The sequence below is a fragment of the Molossus molossus genome, unplaced genomic scaffold (genome assembly GCF_014108415.1).
Source record: "Molossus molossus isolate mMolMol1 unplaced genomic scaffold, mMolMol1.p scaffold_m16_p_3, whole genome shotgun sequence".
NCBI classification, from domain to species: Eukaryota; Metazoa; Chordata; class Mammalia; order Chiroptera; family Molossidae; genus Molossus; species Molossus molossus.
Genome location: NW_023425366.1, coordinates 67,131,620 through 67,148,896, shown reverse-complemented (window position 1 = coordinate 67,148,896; position 17,277 = coordinate 67,131,620). Strand labels below are relative to the sequence as shown.

The 17,277-nt window shown below is 35.7% G+C and overlaps 1 protein-coding gene across 5 annotated transcripts in view; it reads left to right on the top strand.

Annotated features, from left to right (window-relative positions):
• TTC37 (tetratricopeptide repeat domain 37) overlaps nt 1–17,277 on the top strand; it is an 81,415-nt gene that overhangs the window by 33,787 nt on the left and 30,351 nt on the right. For all 5 annotated transcript variants that reach the window (XR_004961662.1, XM_036279462.1, XM_036279461.1 and 2 more), the window contains 8 exons: nt 2,529–2,603; nt 3,546–3,687; nt 5,787–5,880; nt 9,001–9,078; nt 10,567–10,691; nt 11,508–11,631; nt 14,874–15,095; nt 16,346–16,418. Coding sequence is in view for 4 of the 5 variants with exons in the window: in XM_036279462.1 (XP_036135355.1) it covers nt 2,529–2,603; nt 3,546–3,687; nt 5,787–5,880; nt 9,001–9,078; nt 10,567–10,691; nt 11,508–11,631; nt 14,874–15,095; nt 16,346–16,418 (933 nt within the window). In the remaining variant the exon portion in view is untranslated. The remainder of the gene's footprint in view (nt 1–2,528; nt 2,604–3,545; nt 3,688–5,786; nt 5,881–9,000; nt 9,079–10,566; nt 10,692–11,507; nt 11,632–14,873; nt 15,096–16,345; nt 16,419–17,277) is intronic.

Below are 17,277 nucleotides of genomic sequence, written 5' to 3'. Positions count from 1 at the left end.
TATAAAGATAATTTTAATTATATTTTTTATTTTTAAAACTCTTCAGAATTTGATTTTGTACTTGTTTATTTTTAAATATGTTTTTATTGATTTTAGAGAAAGGAAGGGAAAGAGCGAGAGAGAGAGAGAAACATGGATTGGCTGCCTCCTGCACACCCCCTACTGGGGATCAAGTCTGAAACCCAGCCATGTGCTCTGACTGGGATTTGAACTGGTGACCTCTTGGTGCATGGTATGACATTCAACCAACTAATGCACACCAGCCAGGGCTTATGTGACCCTCTCCCCCAACCCCAAATTTAGATTTTTGTATTGCCAAATAGGAGTCAGGATGCTTGGTTAGTAACCTGAGTCTATCACTGACTGATTTATTTATTTTTATTGTTTTTATTCTCATCCGAGGACACTTCTTCATTTTTTGTTCAGACAGAGTGGGAGGGAGAGGGAGGAGGAGAGAGAGAGAGAGAGAGAAACATCAATGTGAAAAGGACACATTGAGTGGCTGCCTCCTGCACGACCCAACCAGGGCCGGGGACAAACTGCAACCGAGGTACGTGTCCTTAGCGGGAACCGAACCCAGGTCTCTGGACCACAGGTCGACGCTCTAACTGCTGAGCCAAACCGGCCAGTGCTGATTTTTTTTCAAAACAGCTGTATTTTATTTTATTTATATTTTTTTCTTTATTGATTTTAGAGAGGAAGGGAGAGGGAGAGAGATAGAAACATTGATGAGAGAGAGAACACCGATTGGTCACCTCCTGCACACCCCCCACTGGGTATCTGGCCCACAGCCTGGGCACATGCCCCCACCAGGAATCGAAACAGTGACCTCCTGGTGCTTGGGTCGACACTCAGCCACTGAGCCACACTGGCCAGGCAATACCGCTGGATTTTAATTTTCTCACCTGAAAAAGAAGGGGATTAGAAAGAGTAGCCACTAAGTCCTATGTAGTTGAGAAATTGTAATGAATTAGTAAATGGTTGGGTTTTTTTGGTTCAGAGAACAATAGAATCATCACCCATATCAGAAAATCATTAATCTGGTCATGGCCAGTGTCTCAGTTGGTTGGAGCGTTGCCCCATACACCAAAACATGGCAGATTCTATTCCCTGTCAGGGCACATACCTAGGTTGCAAGTTTAATCCCCAGGTTGAGGTGTGTACAGAAGGCAACCAGTCAGTGTTTTTCTCTCACATTGATGTTTCTCTCTCTTTCTTTCTCTCTCTCTCTCTCCCTTCCCCTCCCTCTTTTCTGCTCTAAAAAAGCAATAAAAACATATCCTCAGGTGATGATTATAAAAAAGAAAAAAGTTTTAATAAATGAGTTAATGTATTAAAAACAATAAAATTGTTAATCTGGGGTTGGTTTGATCATTTTTATTGTACTTTTGACCCTTGAGTCTAATTCTAGTTATTTAATAAAGCAAGCAGACTTCTTGTTCCCATTAACTGTGGTAGAATCTGGGAATGAGCATTACTATACTTATCTCTGTGTAAGTTATTGGACACAGGGGGCTCAAGAATTTGCATTGATGCTGCCGCTGGTCTAGGGTCTTCCTTTGAATAGCACTGTTCTAGGTTCATACATCTTGGATGTTATCAGAAACAAAAGTTATTTTTTTCTTTATTTTTTAAATATTTTAATTCTTTTTTTTTTTTTTATCCTCACCCGAGGATATTTTTCCATTCTTTGTACAGATAGAGTGGGAGGGAGAGAGAAGAAGGGAGAGAGAGAGAGAAACATCGACGTGAAGGGACACATCGAGTGGCTGCCACCCGCACGACCAACCAGGGCCGGGGACAAACTGCAACCGAAGTACGTGCCCTTAGCGGGAACCGAACCCGGGTCTCTCCGGACCGCAGGCCGACGCTCTAACCGCTGAGCCAAACCGACCAGGGCTTAAATATTTTAATTCTTAAAAATAATTTGTTTCAGGAAATAACTGATAGATTGAATTAAAATAGTCACAATAGAAGTGAGACTTAATATTAATTTTTTAATAATATTAGTACTGTATGATAATTAAAAACCTCTGATTTCTGTAAAAGATAAATGAGCTTGAAAGTAATTTTAACTTCTTACATAGTCTCATAAAGTCACTAGTATAAGTGTAGTATTTAAAATACTGAGGCAGTTTTTAAAAATGAACATGTTGTGACTCTACCCCATATCTGTGGAAAGTAGAGGTGAGGACCTCCTTTTAAAAAAGCTACTCAGGTGAATCTGAGGTGATCCTGTGACTGACAGTTCTATTCCAGACAAATACCAGTGTAAATAAATCAAGGGAGAGAGGGGAAGGAGAAGGTTGCAGATGGAATTCTGAAAGTACTTGTCTACTTAAGGGCCAATTTAAAAAATCATTCTTGTCCTCTGAGCCTTGGGAACATGGTAGCCAAGACAGAAACAGAAATTAACTTCGCTTTTAAGCACAGCTTTTAAACCTTTGTTTTTTCCAGTTTCATTGGTGGTGATGATGATGTTGATTACTCCTTTTAAACACATTAAGAACTTCTTTTTTTCTTTATAGGCTCTTATTGCAGAGACAGTTGGCAGTTACGACACCATGGATCTTTTCAGGCACACTACAGAACTCAGCATGCATGTAAGAATCTGAACATTTTTCTTTAGGATTCACTGATGAGTCAAGTATTATCTTTGTTGAGAAAATGGATACTTCGTGGTATCGGATGTTAATGATGGCACTTGTTTCTGCTCCTTTCTTAAAAGATAATCTGTCTTTAATTAAAGAACTTCTCGTTTTCATCTTGCTAGCATCTTTCAAGATCTGATGAAGAAATGACATTGGGATTTAGTAGATGCAGTAGTAGTCATGTAGATTAGAAACCGAGACTAGAAAAAATAAACATAAGGTAAGGACGAGATGTGGTTGACATTCTAGATTATTTATGAAAGTGTTTTAGAATTCTTTTGATAGTTCATTGTTACTTTGATTTATGGGAATGTTGCTAAGAAGAAGCAAACTAACCCATCACACAGGACTCTGTTTTCTGCACCTAATTTATCACATTTGATTCCTCTACTTAGGGTCGAAGCAAGTGATTTAAATAGAAGTTCTGTTTACTAGAACAAGTGATTTTTTCTTTTCTTTTTTTATCCTCATCCAAGGACAGTTTTGCATTTATCTTCAGATAGAGCAGGAGGGAGAGAGGGAGGAAGAGAGAGAGAGAAACATCAATGTGAGAGAGACATATTGAGTGGCTGCCACCTGCATGACCCCAACTGGGGCTGGGGACAAACTGCAACTGAGGTATGTGCCCTTAGCGGGGACCCAACCCGGGATTCTCCGGTCCGCGGGCCGATGCTCTAACTGCTGAGCCAAACTGGCCAGGGCAGAACAAGTGATTTTAATAGAAGTTCTTAGCTGTGGTGTATCATAGTGACTCTGTAAAGGCACTTAACAGTTGACTTAAAGAAGACAAAGGTGTGATGTTTACTGTATTGAAGTACATTGTTTTAATTTCTTAATTTGTATTGGTGTATTTATTACCTGATATCCACTTGTTAATTTTTGGCATTTTTAAAGACTGAGGGAGCAATCGGTTATGCATACTGGGTCTGTACTGTATTGCAAGATAAAAGCAACAGAGAAACAGATCTGTACCGGTACAACATCCTCCAGATGAATGCTATCCCAGCAGCACAAGTTGTTTTGAGTAAATACATAGGTAAGGTACCTGATACGTAATGACAAGATATTTTAATGACTGTTGAAATAATTTAATGAATTTAAAAAATCAGTTAATTTTAATTTAGATATTAGTGTTTCTTAAGACATGAATTTGCCTTTTCTCCCCCCAGTGGCCAAGCAGTCTACTTTTTAAACTTTAGTAAGGGCTTTTGAAGAGTGATGAAATGTTAGCTAATGATCCAAGATAAAAGTAATTTCTCTGTTGTAGTGGAAGCGTTTTAGAGCCTAAAGGGCCTGCGTTGAGCTATTCTGGTTCTGCCATTTACTTTTTCTATAGTCTTAGGCCAAGTACTTTACTTTCCTTAACTGCTTTTAACCTTGGAAAGTAGAGAGAAATACCTACCTTGTAGAGATGTGAGAATGAAATGAGATAATGTGCTTTAGGTGCCAAACCCAGTGCCTTTAACCTCCCACTTTAACATCTGATTTTTCTTTAAGGTACTGGAAAAATATGTTTGGGTTTAGGAAAAGGACAGAGTGGTGGTGTTTTATTAACTACCTATTATAATAATTTTCTTTCCTTAGTGAAACTACTATTGAATTTTAATTTCTGCTCTATGATTTAGTAGCCATTATAAAACCTTGGTCATATTACCTAATTGAATTTTAGTTTTTTCACCTATAATACAATAATGAAAATATTAATTGCTTAGGGTTTAAATAAGATAATTTATACAAAATATCCAGAGTACTGGCATTTCCTACAAGCTCAAGAAATGTTAGCTTTACTAGATTTTTTTTTTTTTTAAATCTTTTGACAAAATTCTAATAAAGAAACAAGGCCTTTAAGAAGGAATATCGGTAGTTGAATAATATGAAGAATCAGATAGCTTGTAAAAAGCCAAAGAGAAAAATGCCTCATCATAGATATTGGAAGGATTGTGACACTCTCACTGCCTTGAGCCTGGGGCACTTGAGCAGAACACACTTAGTTTAAAGTCATCAGCACTTTGGGCCATCCACATGTATCAGTATGCCAAAATGAATGGTTCAAAAGAATGCCTAGAACCTGAGAAAGCATAAGATCAGAAATTTTATGAGAGGTTTCTTTGCAGAATGGGTAACATTTATAAAGAGTTTACATAAAGAGGTAAATCTTGAGCTTTCTGAAAAATTCAGATACTTAGAATAATGAACAAATCATTTCCTGACAGTTTTACATAGCTACATTTTTTACTCTATAGTGGAGTCATAGTGGTAGCATATTCACTTAACAAATTCAATACATGTGCTTAGCCAAAAATAAATAAATTAGAAGAGAGAAGAGGGGGAATATGGAGAGTACAGTGTTTTCATCTGTCCTGCTGAGTGCCTCAGGATGAGTGGATGGAAGTCATGGATGTCCTCTTATTCAGTCTTGACTCAGTTTTGGTGACCCTCTTCTTGTGTGGTATCATTAGGATATTTCAAAATGACTTTGACTGTGATTTTCACCGTATGCTTTGATGTTAGATTCTAACCACCGCATAAGATATGATTACACTGTATTTTGTTAAACAATTTAAGGGATTTGAAGGCTTGCTTCCCAATACAACTTAATTAGATCAGATATGTTTCTTTTTTGTACACCATTAGATACATGATGTTTTTTGACATTAAAATTTCAAAATACTGTATTGGCAGTACCAGTCATTCACTAATTCTAAGTAAATTAAACACACACACACACACACACACACACACACACATAGAAATTGGAACACACTCCCAAGAAAAATTGTTGCTAAAATTAATCACAGGAAAGTTTAAGTGATTAGCCAAAGAACTGAATTTTCCTTATGAATCAAATGAATAGTTTTATCATGAGGTACATTTTCAAGTTATTATACCATTAGGATAAAAATGTTTAAATTTTAAAACATAGTATATAATAACTATAAATGTTTCTCAATAATTTAGAAGAATTTTAAAATGATTACTGCTATTTTATAGCCAAGATAATCAGGCTATTATTCTTAATAGTACCAATGATCTTAAGAGAGAATATGGTATTTAAAATAAAAAAATTGAAAATAAAACTAATATTTCACAAACATCTATTATGTACATGTAAAGAAAATATTTTTGGATTTCCAGAAAGAATTCAGAACTACGCCCCAGCTTTCACAATGTTGGGTTATTTAAACGAACATCTACTACTGAGAAAGGAAGCCGCAGATGCCTTCCACAGGTGAGCTCTGCCTTGCACTGAAATGCTGTCCTGATTTTTCAGTTGGCCTTTGCTTATTTAGTCTCATTCTCATGAAGAAGGTAAAAACGAATGTTTAGATATTTTTCCTAATCTTTTATTATTTATTATTATTACATCTTTGAAGTTGAAAATAGGCAGTTCCAAATTTTCAGCTATATTTTGATTTCTGTTCCTTAACCTGAGGGAGAAAGAGAGAGAAGAAAAAACAAAAACCAAACAAAAAACCCCTAAGTTTGTTTTAGAAAAAGGTATCCCTTTAGTCTTTGTCTAGCTTTATTAAATACATGTATTTATTCAGAGAAGAAGTCAGAACGTTATATATTAGTTTAAGTCACTTTTATCTACTGTATGTTTATCCATGGATAAATATTTGTTGAGCTGCTGTGTGTCAAGCAGTGTCCTTTCATGCCCCTTTCTCACCGAGCTCGTGTTCTGGTAGGGGAAGATACATGATAAGCTAATAGGCATCTGTGATGGTAATAATTGCTAAGAAAGAAAATCAAGGTAAAGGGCCAGGAATCACAGAGGCAGGCAGTGAACTTGAAATAGGTTTTAGGAGGGGTAGGTTTACTAAGGAGCAAGTGAGGCCCGGCCTGAATGAAGTGAAGCCATAAGCCATTTGTTTGTCAGGACAAGCATTCCAGGCAGAAGGAACAGCAAGAGCAAGTGCTGTGAATCAGGAGTACACTTAGCATGTTGAGGAAACAAGGGTTGTGCTCAAGTGGAATGACCAGTCAGGGGAATGACAGGGAAGGAACTCATTTTGAAGTTTTATTCTCTGCAAATTAATTGATTTGTGAATAAGAAAAGAACTATTGATCTTGCGAGGATCAAATGAGAAGTTAAAAGACCTGATTGCCTAACCTCTGAAGTATATCTTTACCCTCAATCTAGATAAATAGATTTTTGGAAGAGGCTTTGTTAGATAAAAATTTAAAAAATAATTGAGGTGTCCTAAATACTTTGCCATTTAAAAAAAATGTTTTTATTAATTTTTATATATAGAGAGAGAAATATAGGTGTGAGAGAGAAACATCCATTGGCTGCTTCCTGCATGCCCCCTGCTGGGGGTCAAGCCTACAACCCAGGCATGTGTCCTGACCCGGAATCAAACTGGGACATCTCAGTCCATGGAACAACACTTAATCCACTGAGCCACACCAGCTGGCCAATACTTGCCATTTTTTATGGATCTCTGTGTCATTCAAAGGACTAATCACTAGATGGTACTGGAGGCTGTGTAATGAAGAGGTTCTTGTTCCAGGTGTATGTGGAGAGAGGTTTATGAAAAACCACAATTGTATTTCTTTCAATGTCACAGTAAACTCACCAGTAAACAAATATGTATACATATTATAGAATACAACAGTGAGCAGGATTTTAAACAGAAAACTAGATAGCTTTAGGGTGCTCACTATTTTTTGAGGTTACATATTATAGTCACGTATATTGTGAATGTGATACTGGTTATACCTTCAGTCTAGAGTGGCAACTTCATGGTCACTTGGATATGTACCACTCTCTTAACTGATCACCACTGTGGTTTTTTGCCTTAAACAAGTATTTGAGACTTGAAACTACAAATTAGTTATAAATCTAACTAGAGGTATAATTTTTAATATAGTTTTGTCTGTAATACTATCTTCTAGATTTCTCTGGCAAATTTTTGTTTTTTATGTGACATCATGGGGAGTAGAAGCTTTTCTTGGATATTTCTTCCTGGCCAATCCTCTTTAAATAGAAAAGAAAATAAATAAAACATTACTAAGTATTTCACTCCTTTTCGTTGTTAAGACATTTTCCTGCTTGCCCAAAGGGGACTGAGCATGAGAGAGAACATACTGGCTGTCAGTATGTTGGTGAATTAATGCTAAGCCTCTGGGGGCTCCTGATGACTCTTTCCCTTCTCTGAACTCAATATTGCTCAAATACGTTTCTGTAAGTAACAGGTAAGGCACATGAAAGCACTCAATTTCCTGGCTACCTAACTCAAACTGCTAGTATATAAATATTTCAAAGAGTGTTTTTGTATGTAGTTCAAATATGTCAAAACAAAACAACACAGTTGTTTTTTCATGTTTAGATTAAAATTTGGGGAATATTTAAAACTCACGTATGAGAAATGATTTCACTTACAAGGTTCACTTTATTAAAGTAATTTTTCTGACAATCTAAAATCTAAGTACAGTGGAACCTCGGTTCTCAAACTTCATTCATTTCTGAAGGCTGTTCAAGAAGCAATTTGTTCAAAAGCCCCATCATTTTTTTTTCCCATTAGAAATAATGTAAATTGAATTAATTCATTCTAGATCCCCAAATGATTCCCTGTTTTAACCTTTCTTATATACAGTACATGTCTAATATACTACTTAATCTATAAACAAACACTTCTTAAATTTACTAAACTACCTCCTACTAGCCTTAAATGAATCACTTTCAACTCTCATCCCAGGGGTGTCCTTCAGGAGGTTAGAAGGCAGCATCTTTGCTTTTCTATTACCTTGGAAATGTGTTCACCCATTACTGCTTTTGGTTTATCCAAATTAACAATATTTCTACCTCTTCAGTTGCCTGTGATCATTGTTTCTATCACACCCTTTGTACCATTAACACTCTTATGGTCTCTTTATGTTTTAAAATTGTCTAGTCATCCATTTCACCAGCAAAAAACACAAAAATATTCACAGCACGATTTCCTGAGGTGTTAACAACTAGAGGTTTAGTGGTAAACTGACCCACACTGGTGCATTCTCTCCTTTGTTTGTGACCTGAGAGATGCTTTTTGTCATGCTCATGTATCAACATGAAAGGGTTGTCAGGTCCAAACCGAAGTTTGTTCAACAACCAAGACATTTTTTTCTTGAATAACTTGGTTGAGAACAGAATTGTTCGAGATGGGAGACATTTGATAACAGGTTTGACTGTATTAAGTACTCTTCTCTGTTGCCAAGGTAATAAACTATGAGTGGGTATTATAACTAGCATTAAAGAATGAGTAGAATTAAATGGAAACAAAAACCTGTAGATTTAGTTAACAAAGAAGGGTAAAAGAATGCTGTTGCGTTTAGATAATTTAAAATAAATACCTTTTTTTTTTAGGGCAATTTTGTTGTTACAGAATGCCGAAGACAAAGTTACTTATAATGATGCAGTTAGAAATTATGGCAGATTGTTATGGTAAGCATATTTTTTCCCATTAATTCTGTGATCCTACTAGATAAATGTGGTGAAAGCTATGGGACTAGTGAGTTGGGTACCAGTTTCTATAGTGGGCTGGTGGCATTCCCCAAGGATACATATTCCTCATGGTAGCAGGCTGTGTTAATAGTTTCCTGTAACTGTAACAATGAGGAACAGATCTGAAGTGATGTTTGTGTGGTATAAGAACATTTGGAAGAGAGGCAGTTACTATCTCTAATAGTAGAAGCCTCATTAATTGGGATAATTGGATTTATTTGGATTTCCTCTATATTTTAAACTTGGGATGGACATTAGGTTTTCAGAAACATTCTGAATTCTTTTAAAATAGTACATAAAAATTTCTTGGGTGCATTTTGATGGTAGAGGGGAGCCACATAAGCTTCCATTAGATTCTCAAGGACATTTTTACTTTAAAAACGATTTTTTTTTAAGATTAAAAATAAATTCATTTGTTTTAGAGGTTAGAACTAGGACCAGAGAATAGATAGGTGTTATGGAAGGAAGGTTTTGGGCTCAAGTTAAGGAAGCATTCCTCAAGTTGAGAGCTGCCCCCACACTGAATGTATTTATTCATAAACAATCTAAGATAGCCCTCTTCCCTTTATCAAAATTTGATTTTATTGATTTTTAAATTCTTTCACCATTATAAAATGAATTTTAGAAGCAAAGATTGCTTGTATTTTTAGATCCCACCCACACCCCAAAGATTAAAAGTATTGTATGAAAAGATTTCCAATAATACATTCAAAATAGAAACAGCTTCTGATTTTAGTGATGGATACTAAATAAGAATATCAAAGATACAGTGTTTTTATTCCAGGTGATGGCAGCTGAGCTTACACAGTTTCTCTTTGTTTTTAAATAAGCAAAACAAGTTATTTTTTTGTTATTAAAAAGTATTATATTTAGTATCAGATACTTTTATACCTGTTAAGTACAGCAAATATAATGTGTAGTTTTGTCTGTGGAATTTTAATGTGTCTATATGTCCTCCATTAAAAAGAATGAGCAGGTAAACAGTGTACATGAAGGCTAGTTTTGATGCTGACAAGGTATTTGATGACTTGTTAAGCTCATCAAAGATGCTAGAACCATACTTATGGGAGTAACATTTAGTTAATGTATTAACCTTAAAAATGTGGAGTGCTGGATAAAAGTCAACTTGAAATTATTTTTATAATTTGGGATTTTAATTCAAATTTGTTTAAAAAAACACTTTGCAATTTAGCAAGACTGGTCATTTTCACATGTCATATAAAAGAAGCAGTATGAAATTAAATCCCTCTAATACATCCTCTGTGAAATAAGTGATATGCCTTCTGTTTTAAGTCCTTTCTACAGCTTTAACTCTGATAGATGAATTGAAGTTATTAAAGAAATGTGATATAATAATGTCTCTATGTTTTGGTGAAATAAGCCAAAATTGTTTTTTATATTAAAAGTAAGTTTTGTTTTGCCTCTTAGTTCTATCGGTGAATATGATAAAGCTATCCAGGCTTTTAAGTCAACACCCCTTGAAGAGTTAGAAGACATCATAGGTTTTGCACTGGCTTTATTTATGAAGGGTCTATATAAAGAGAGCAGCAAAGGTGAGTATGTTGCTTGAAGCTGAAGGATACATTTTGCTTTTCCAGGGCTGAGAGGAATTTGATCACAGTGACTACATAAAGAAAGATGTGATGTTGAGATGGAGATACGGGTTATAGTGTTTATTAAAATCTGACTAGGAGTCAGGAACAATACTAGGAACTTTTTTATCTGTTTTGTCATTTAGCAGGTTATTATGGTGAATAGTCCTTATACCAGTGTGATGAGCTGAGCTTTATTTTTATTTAGATGAGGAAACTGAGGACCAGGATCACATGGTTGACATGTGAGTTAGCATTTGAAAGCAGGTCTTTACTACTTCACAGTGCTTAAATGTAAATTTCTGATAAATGAAAACCTCAGCCATTGTTAGTAATAGTATATTTTGACTTCTGCAGAAGTGCTAATTGAGTGCATTTTCGCATCTATGGGCCCAACCTCTGTGTGTGCAGATCATTTAAGGATCTGTTTGATGGAGCTGCTGGTCTGCACGGGGAATTTGGTGCTATCTCAGTGTCTGCCTGCTCCACTTGTTTTGAAGATGGTGACTGAGACCTCCCTCAAGATTCTGAAGATAGAAATTAGGGAACGTCCCATAATAATCCTAATGATATCCCTAGAATCACCTGGGAACAGCTAAACCAATTATTTTATTATAAACTTTTATTTCATCTGTTTGAAAACTAGGGAACAATAAGATATAGTTTTAGTTAGATCTTTTTGAAAAATAGAATTAGGAAAGGAAAAAATACCATAGTTCAATGTCAATCAGGATTGCTTTTATATGTTTTCCTTTTGTTTCCAACCCTATGTAACAGCTTATGAGAGAGCCTTGTCTGTTGTTGAGTCAGAGCAAGACAAAGCCCATATCTTGACAGCTCTAGCAATAACGGAGTATAAACAAGGGAAAATGGATGTAGCCAAGACATTGCTATTTAAATGGTATGTATAGTTGATGTCAACACTTAACATAACCAAACATTTAAATAGTTGGTTCAGATTGGAGCAGTAAAATGAAGTTCGTAATGCTTTAAGACCTGTTTGGTGGGTAAAAGGGATTGGTCCCACCTGGTTCTGAACTGACAGTCACAGGCAGAACTAGAGAACATGGCTTAATTCTTAGTCCTGGATCCAACCAGTCCTTCAAAATCATCCTGTACACTGTGTGTTTTATTTATTTGTAAAAAGAGTAATTGATCATCTGAGCTAGTATGATCTTAAAATTTTAATGAAGGCAGTCATAACTGGTTTGTTTTTTGGCCTTTCCTGTATTCAAAGAGATTTTTTTCCTCTTCCCTTTTCAAGTTAACCTGATAAAGTTAATTTAACATTCAGTCTTTTAAAAAGAAATGCTACCAAGCCCTGGCCAGTCTGGCTCAGAGGTTAGAGCATCGGCCCATGGATTGAGGGTGTCCTGGGTTTGATTCCCAGTCAAAGGCACGTTCCTGGCCTGCAGGTTTGATACCCAGCCCCAGCTGGGGTTGTGCAGGAGGCAGCCAATTGATGTGTCTCTCTGACATCGATGTTCTCTCTCTCTCTCTCTCTCTCTGTCTCTCTCTCTCCCCCCCTCCCTCCCCCCTCTAACCTCTACTCTATCTAAAAATGAATTAAAAACAAAAAACAAAAAAACTATCCTTGGGTGAGGATTAACAACAACAACAACAAAATACTACCAATATAATGTGTATCTATTTCTGTATTTTTGCATAAGTTAAAAATAATAGCCTATGATATATATGTGGTTATTTATATGGCATTGTTTTGACTTCTGGAATTTTTTTTAGGAAGTTGATCTTAATTTCTTCAAAAGCAGTAGATGATTAATATATGCTTTTGGACAGTGGTTATCAATGAGTAGTACTTCACTGGCATTTTCAGTGGTACAAATACTCATAGTACAGAATTGTCTTCTCACTGCAAGAAGAATATCTTTCTGTCCCCCACCTGTTAAATGCTAATAACACCCCTCAATCATTGTGAAAACCAAAAATTGCCTCTATACATCTCCAGATGATGCCCCAACCCCCTGTAAAGGTAGGAAGTGGGAGATGACTAGCTGGTACGAGTTGAGAACCACTTCTGTAGGGTAAACTTTATACTTGTTTATTCATTGTGATGCTTTGTCCCATCCTGATTTAAGTCATTTTCTTATATAATAAGTAAGTCTTTCTCTTCCTCTTTGCTATTTTGAGAAAATCAATAGGAATAAAAGAATAAATCTTGTCATTTGATATGAATACATCCATATAATGTGTATGTATGACTGTATATTATACATTCAGAGAAAAACTAAATTGCAAATGGCTTAGGGACAAGAATTATAGATGCTAATATATTACTGCACTTATCAAGGGTGAAAATAACCTCAAAGTAGAGATAATTAAATTAATTTGTGGTTACTATTTAAAACAATAACCCAAATCATTTTGAATATGGGTGAAAGTGAGAAAAAATTATAGAATGTAATCTTACCCTTTTCCTCTCCTAAGAAGGAAGACCTTTACTTCCTTCTTGTATGTTGTTGGATCCAGGACTGAGTATTTTATCTGATTTACATTTGTTTTTGATTCTCTGCATGTCATCTTTCAAACTTATCACTGCCGACTGTTCTCTCCCTACCCCTTGGCATTCTTTTTAAAAAAAATTTTTTTTCTGTATTGGTTTTACAGAGAGAGGAAGGGAAAGGGGGAGAGAGAAACATCGATGAGAGAGAACATTGATTGGCCACCTCCAGCATGCCCCCCACTGGGGATCAGGCCCACAACCTGGGCATGTGCCCCGACTGGGAATCAAACCGGCGACCTTTTGGTACATGGGTCAGTGCTCAACCACTGAGCCACACGGGCCGGGCCCCCTTGGAATTCTTTTCTTTGACTAATTTTCTATGAAAAATTCAGTGACCAATTCTTTTTTTTTTTTTTTTTTTTTTTAATCCTCACCCGAGGACATTTTTCCATTTTTTGTTCAGATAGAGTGGGAGGGAGAGAAAGAGAAAGAGAAACATCGACGTGAAAGGGACACATTGAGTGGCTGCCACCCGCACGACCAACCAGGGCCGGGGATAAACTGCAGCCAAGGTACGCGCCCTTAGTGGGAACCGAACCCGGGTCTCTCTGGACCACAGGCCAATGCTCTAACCACTGAGCAAAACCGGCCAGGGCCAGTGACCAGTTCTTTATTGATTTTGTTTGGCATTTATATGTTGAGAACTAAGCAGCATTTGGGCGCTTAGGTGCTTATTTAGGGAGAATGAGAGTAAGTTCAATATGTAAAGGGAAAATATCTGGTTACCAACTCCATAGAATTTGTTATTTTAAAAAACTGCCTATAAAATTACTAGGACATGGTACAAGACATGGTGCATTTACTGAGAATTCAGCATATGTAGCTTAATGAGATATAGTTATTTCAGTAATAATTTAGATTTTGTATGTTAGTAAGTATTAGAGCAGATGGGTTTGTTTTCCTTTTGAACCAAGGTATAAATAGAAATTTCTTCTTTTGCTCTTAGTATTGGAAATTATATTTTACTATGTGCTTTTTCAGTTGTACCAACATACAATGTGGTTATATTGATATAAATGACTGACTAATTAACACTCTTCCATATTTGGACTGCTACATCTCTTATCCCTTATTGTAAAAGAGTTACTATGGGCTCTAAGTGAGCTGTTAATTCCAGAGTTTCTCATGAAAATGCATGATTTTATACCTGTTTGTCAAAAGTAAATTCTAAACACTTTTTTTTCCCTTCCAAAAAATAGTAGAAAGACATAGTGGTAGGTATGTGATATTTTTGTAATGTTTTAAATATTTCAATTATATTTTAATAAACTGTTCTAAAAGTTTTTGGAAGTTTCTCTGTTTTGTTATGGTACAACATTCATAATTACTATTAGAAATATTAAATTTGTTTCTAAAACATAGATATAATGACCAGAAAAATATTTGGCTATGACTGCTCTCTTAAAGGTCATTGGTACTTTAAAATGCTTATTAGTCAGGGAAATTGTTGTCCCAATAAGCCAAGCAATTTGTTCTTATATTTCTTTCAAAGCTGAAAGCTAGGCTTAGTTTGATGAATCTTTAAGTAAATTGCTTTTTGTACTAAGTATAAAATATGTTGTAATAGTTACACACTGCTGTATTCATGGCTAATTAGCAATTAAAAAATATATTTACAGCTCTATCTTAAAGGAGCCAACCACAGAGAGCCTTCAAGCCCTGTGTGCTCTGGGATTGGCAATGCAGGATGCTACACTGTCAAAAGCAGCACTTAACGAGTTACTGAAGCACATCAAACAGAAAGACAATGATTATCAGAGGTGCCTTCTTACTTCAGCGATTTATGTGCTGCAAGGCCGCAGTTCGGCAGTGCAGAGACAGGCATCTAAAGCTGTTCACAGGTAAATTATGTGCTTATGAACTCAGGGTCTAATTATACTTGATGAGGTGGTCTTTGACATTTGAATCTTATTAAGAATGTAAAATGAAGTGGTAAGCATATGCATTTGGAAATGTGGTTTCATGAAATTGTCCATAGAATCAGGTAACTTTCTGTACACATTATTTCACCTATGAAGATTTTTTAAAAGTTCAGTTAATACAGACATAGAGAACAGAAATTTTGCACTTCATAACTTTTAGTATGAAAGCCCTTACTAATTCTCAAGTTTGTGATGTTGTCAGGTTGTTATCTGATATTGTCCACTTTGATGGCTTTAAGAATATTTTGGCCACGTAAGTATTCATTAATGTAGTTAAAGTTTGGAAAATAGAACACTGGTACTTATTTTCAGCATTAAAGTTTTGTATTAGGAGTTTCTTTTCCTTCCATAGTTCTCATCTCTTTGTGTTTTCTTTGAACCCAATGTATTACGTTTTCTTAACCTCTCTTAATTACATTTCATGGCTTTTTTTAATTGTTTTTTTTTTTTTTTTTTATCCTCACTCGAGGATATTTTTCTATTTATCTTCAGGTAGAGAGAGAGGGAGAGAAAGGGAGAGAGAAAGAAACATTGACGTGAGAGGGACACATCAACTGGTTGCTTCCTGTATAACCACGACCAGGGCTGGGGACGAACTGCAACCGAGGTACATACCCTTGGCTGGAATTGAATCGGGAACTCATTGGTCTGCGGGCCAACGCTCTACTGCTGAGCCAAACCAGCCAGGGCTCATGGCTTTTTTTAAACAAAGCTTTTTAAAAAATATGTTTTTATTGATTTTAGAGAGACAGGAAAGGATAGGGAGAGAGAGAGAAACATTGATCAACTGCCTTCTGCACTCCCCCAACTGGAGATCAAGCCTACAGTCCAGGCATGTCCCCTCTCTGGGAATCAAACCGGTGACTGTTTGGTGCATGGGACACCGCTTAACAAACTGAGCCACACTGGCCAGCGCAAGATCTCATGGATTTGTAATAATCACAGTGCTGAGGTTTTTTTCCTTATTTTCATAAGGACAGTTGCTGTATAAACCAGATATAAACTGTGTTTTCTAAAAATTAAGACACTTTCAACCACATATGCACAATCATAAACTTGCTTTAGATGTCTAAATGATTTTAAACTTAGGTACTAAATAAAGTGTTGGTTGCTTGTACTTTTTGTGTAATTCTCATCTCTGAGTCCTTTGTTTTTCATGATCTTTCTAGTAACCCAGCTGATCCTGCTCTTTGGTCTCTGCTATCCCGTGTGGTTGCTCAGTATGGACAACGAAATGCAAAGGTGAGTAATATTCTAAATTCTGGCAAAAAGATTAAATAACTTGTGACATGGTAAATGATAGAATTTTAAAGTATTAGCATTATCATTTTGAAAAAGAAATGAATAATACAGTGAAGGAGTTCTGCTATTTAATTAAATTGTTCATTAGTTACTCAATAAGTAGTACATTGAGTTTCTTTCATGTACTCTTATACTAGTTTGGGCGTCATGGATAATACAAAGAATTAGGTCGACTCTCTTGAACACGTACAGTTACATGAATGGTTATATGATAAGGTTAAGCTTATAATGTTGTCATTTAATAAGATTATTATGTTTTTTAATCCCAAAAGATAATTTTATTGAAAAGCTCTTTAAAGATTAGAAAATATGAACTAGAACACTGTTCATGTTGAAAAATGTAAATCTAAACATGGAATTGTTTATGTTCTATACAGGGGATTACATACTGTATTTTAAATCATAGAAACCAGGTATTTTCATGAATCTAAAATATTTTGTTAACTTCTATGGTTGAGCTTTTATTATTTACTTAACTAGTTGGTAAACATAATGATAATAGCTAATATGTTTTGAAAACTAACTACATCTAAAAATTCCAATATCTGAAGTTTGTACGGGCCTGTTTTTGTTTGTTATTCCTACTGCTTTTACACATGGTGACTTTGTTTGCTTGATTGTGTATATATGAAAATTACTTGTGGAAATAATTTATGGCCTAGGATTAAGGTACCTTTGTGGAGACAGAAATTGTACTTATTTCTGCCAGGTGCTTGGGAGCTCCACCAATCTGGAACCACCTTAAACAAGGTTTAGAGCTTGAGGTTTTTAGACCAAACAGGTTACTATGTGCCTGGGT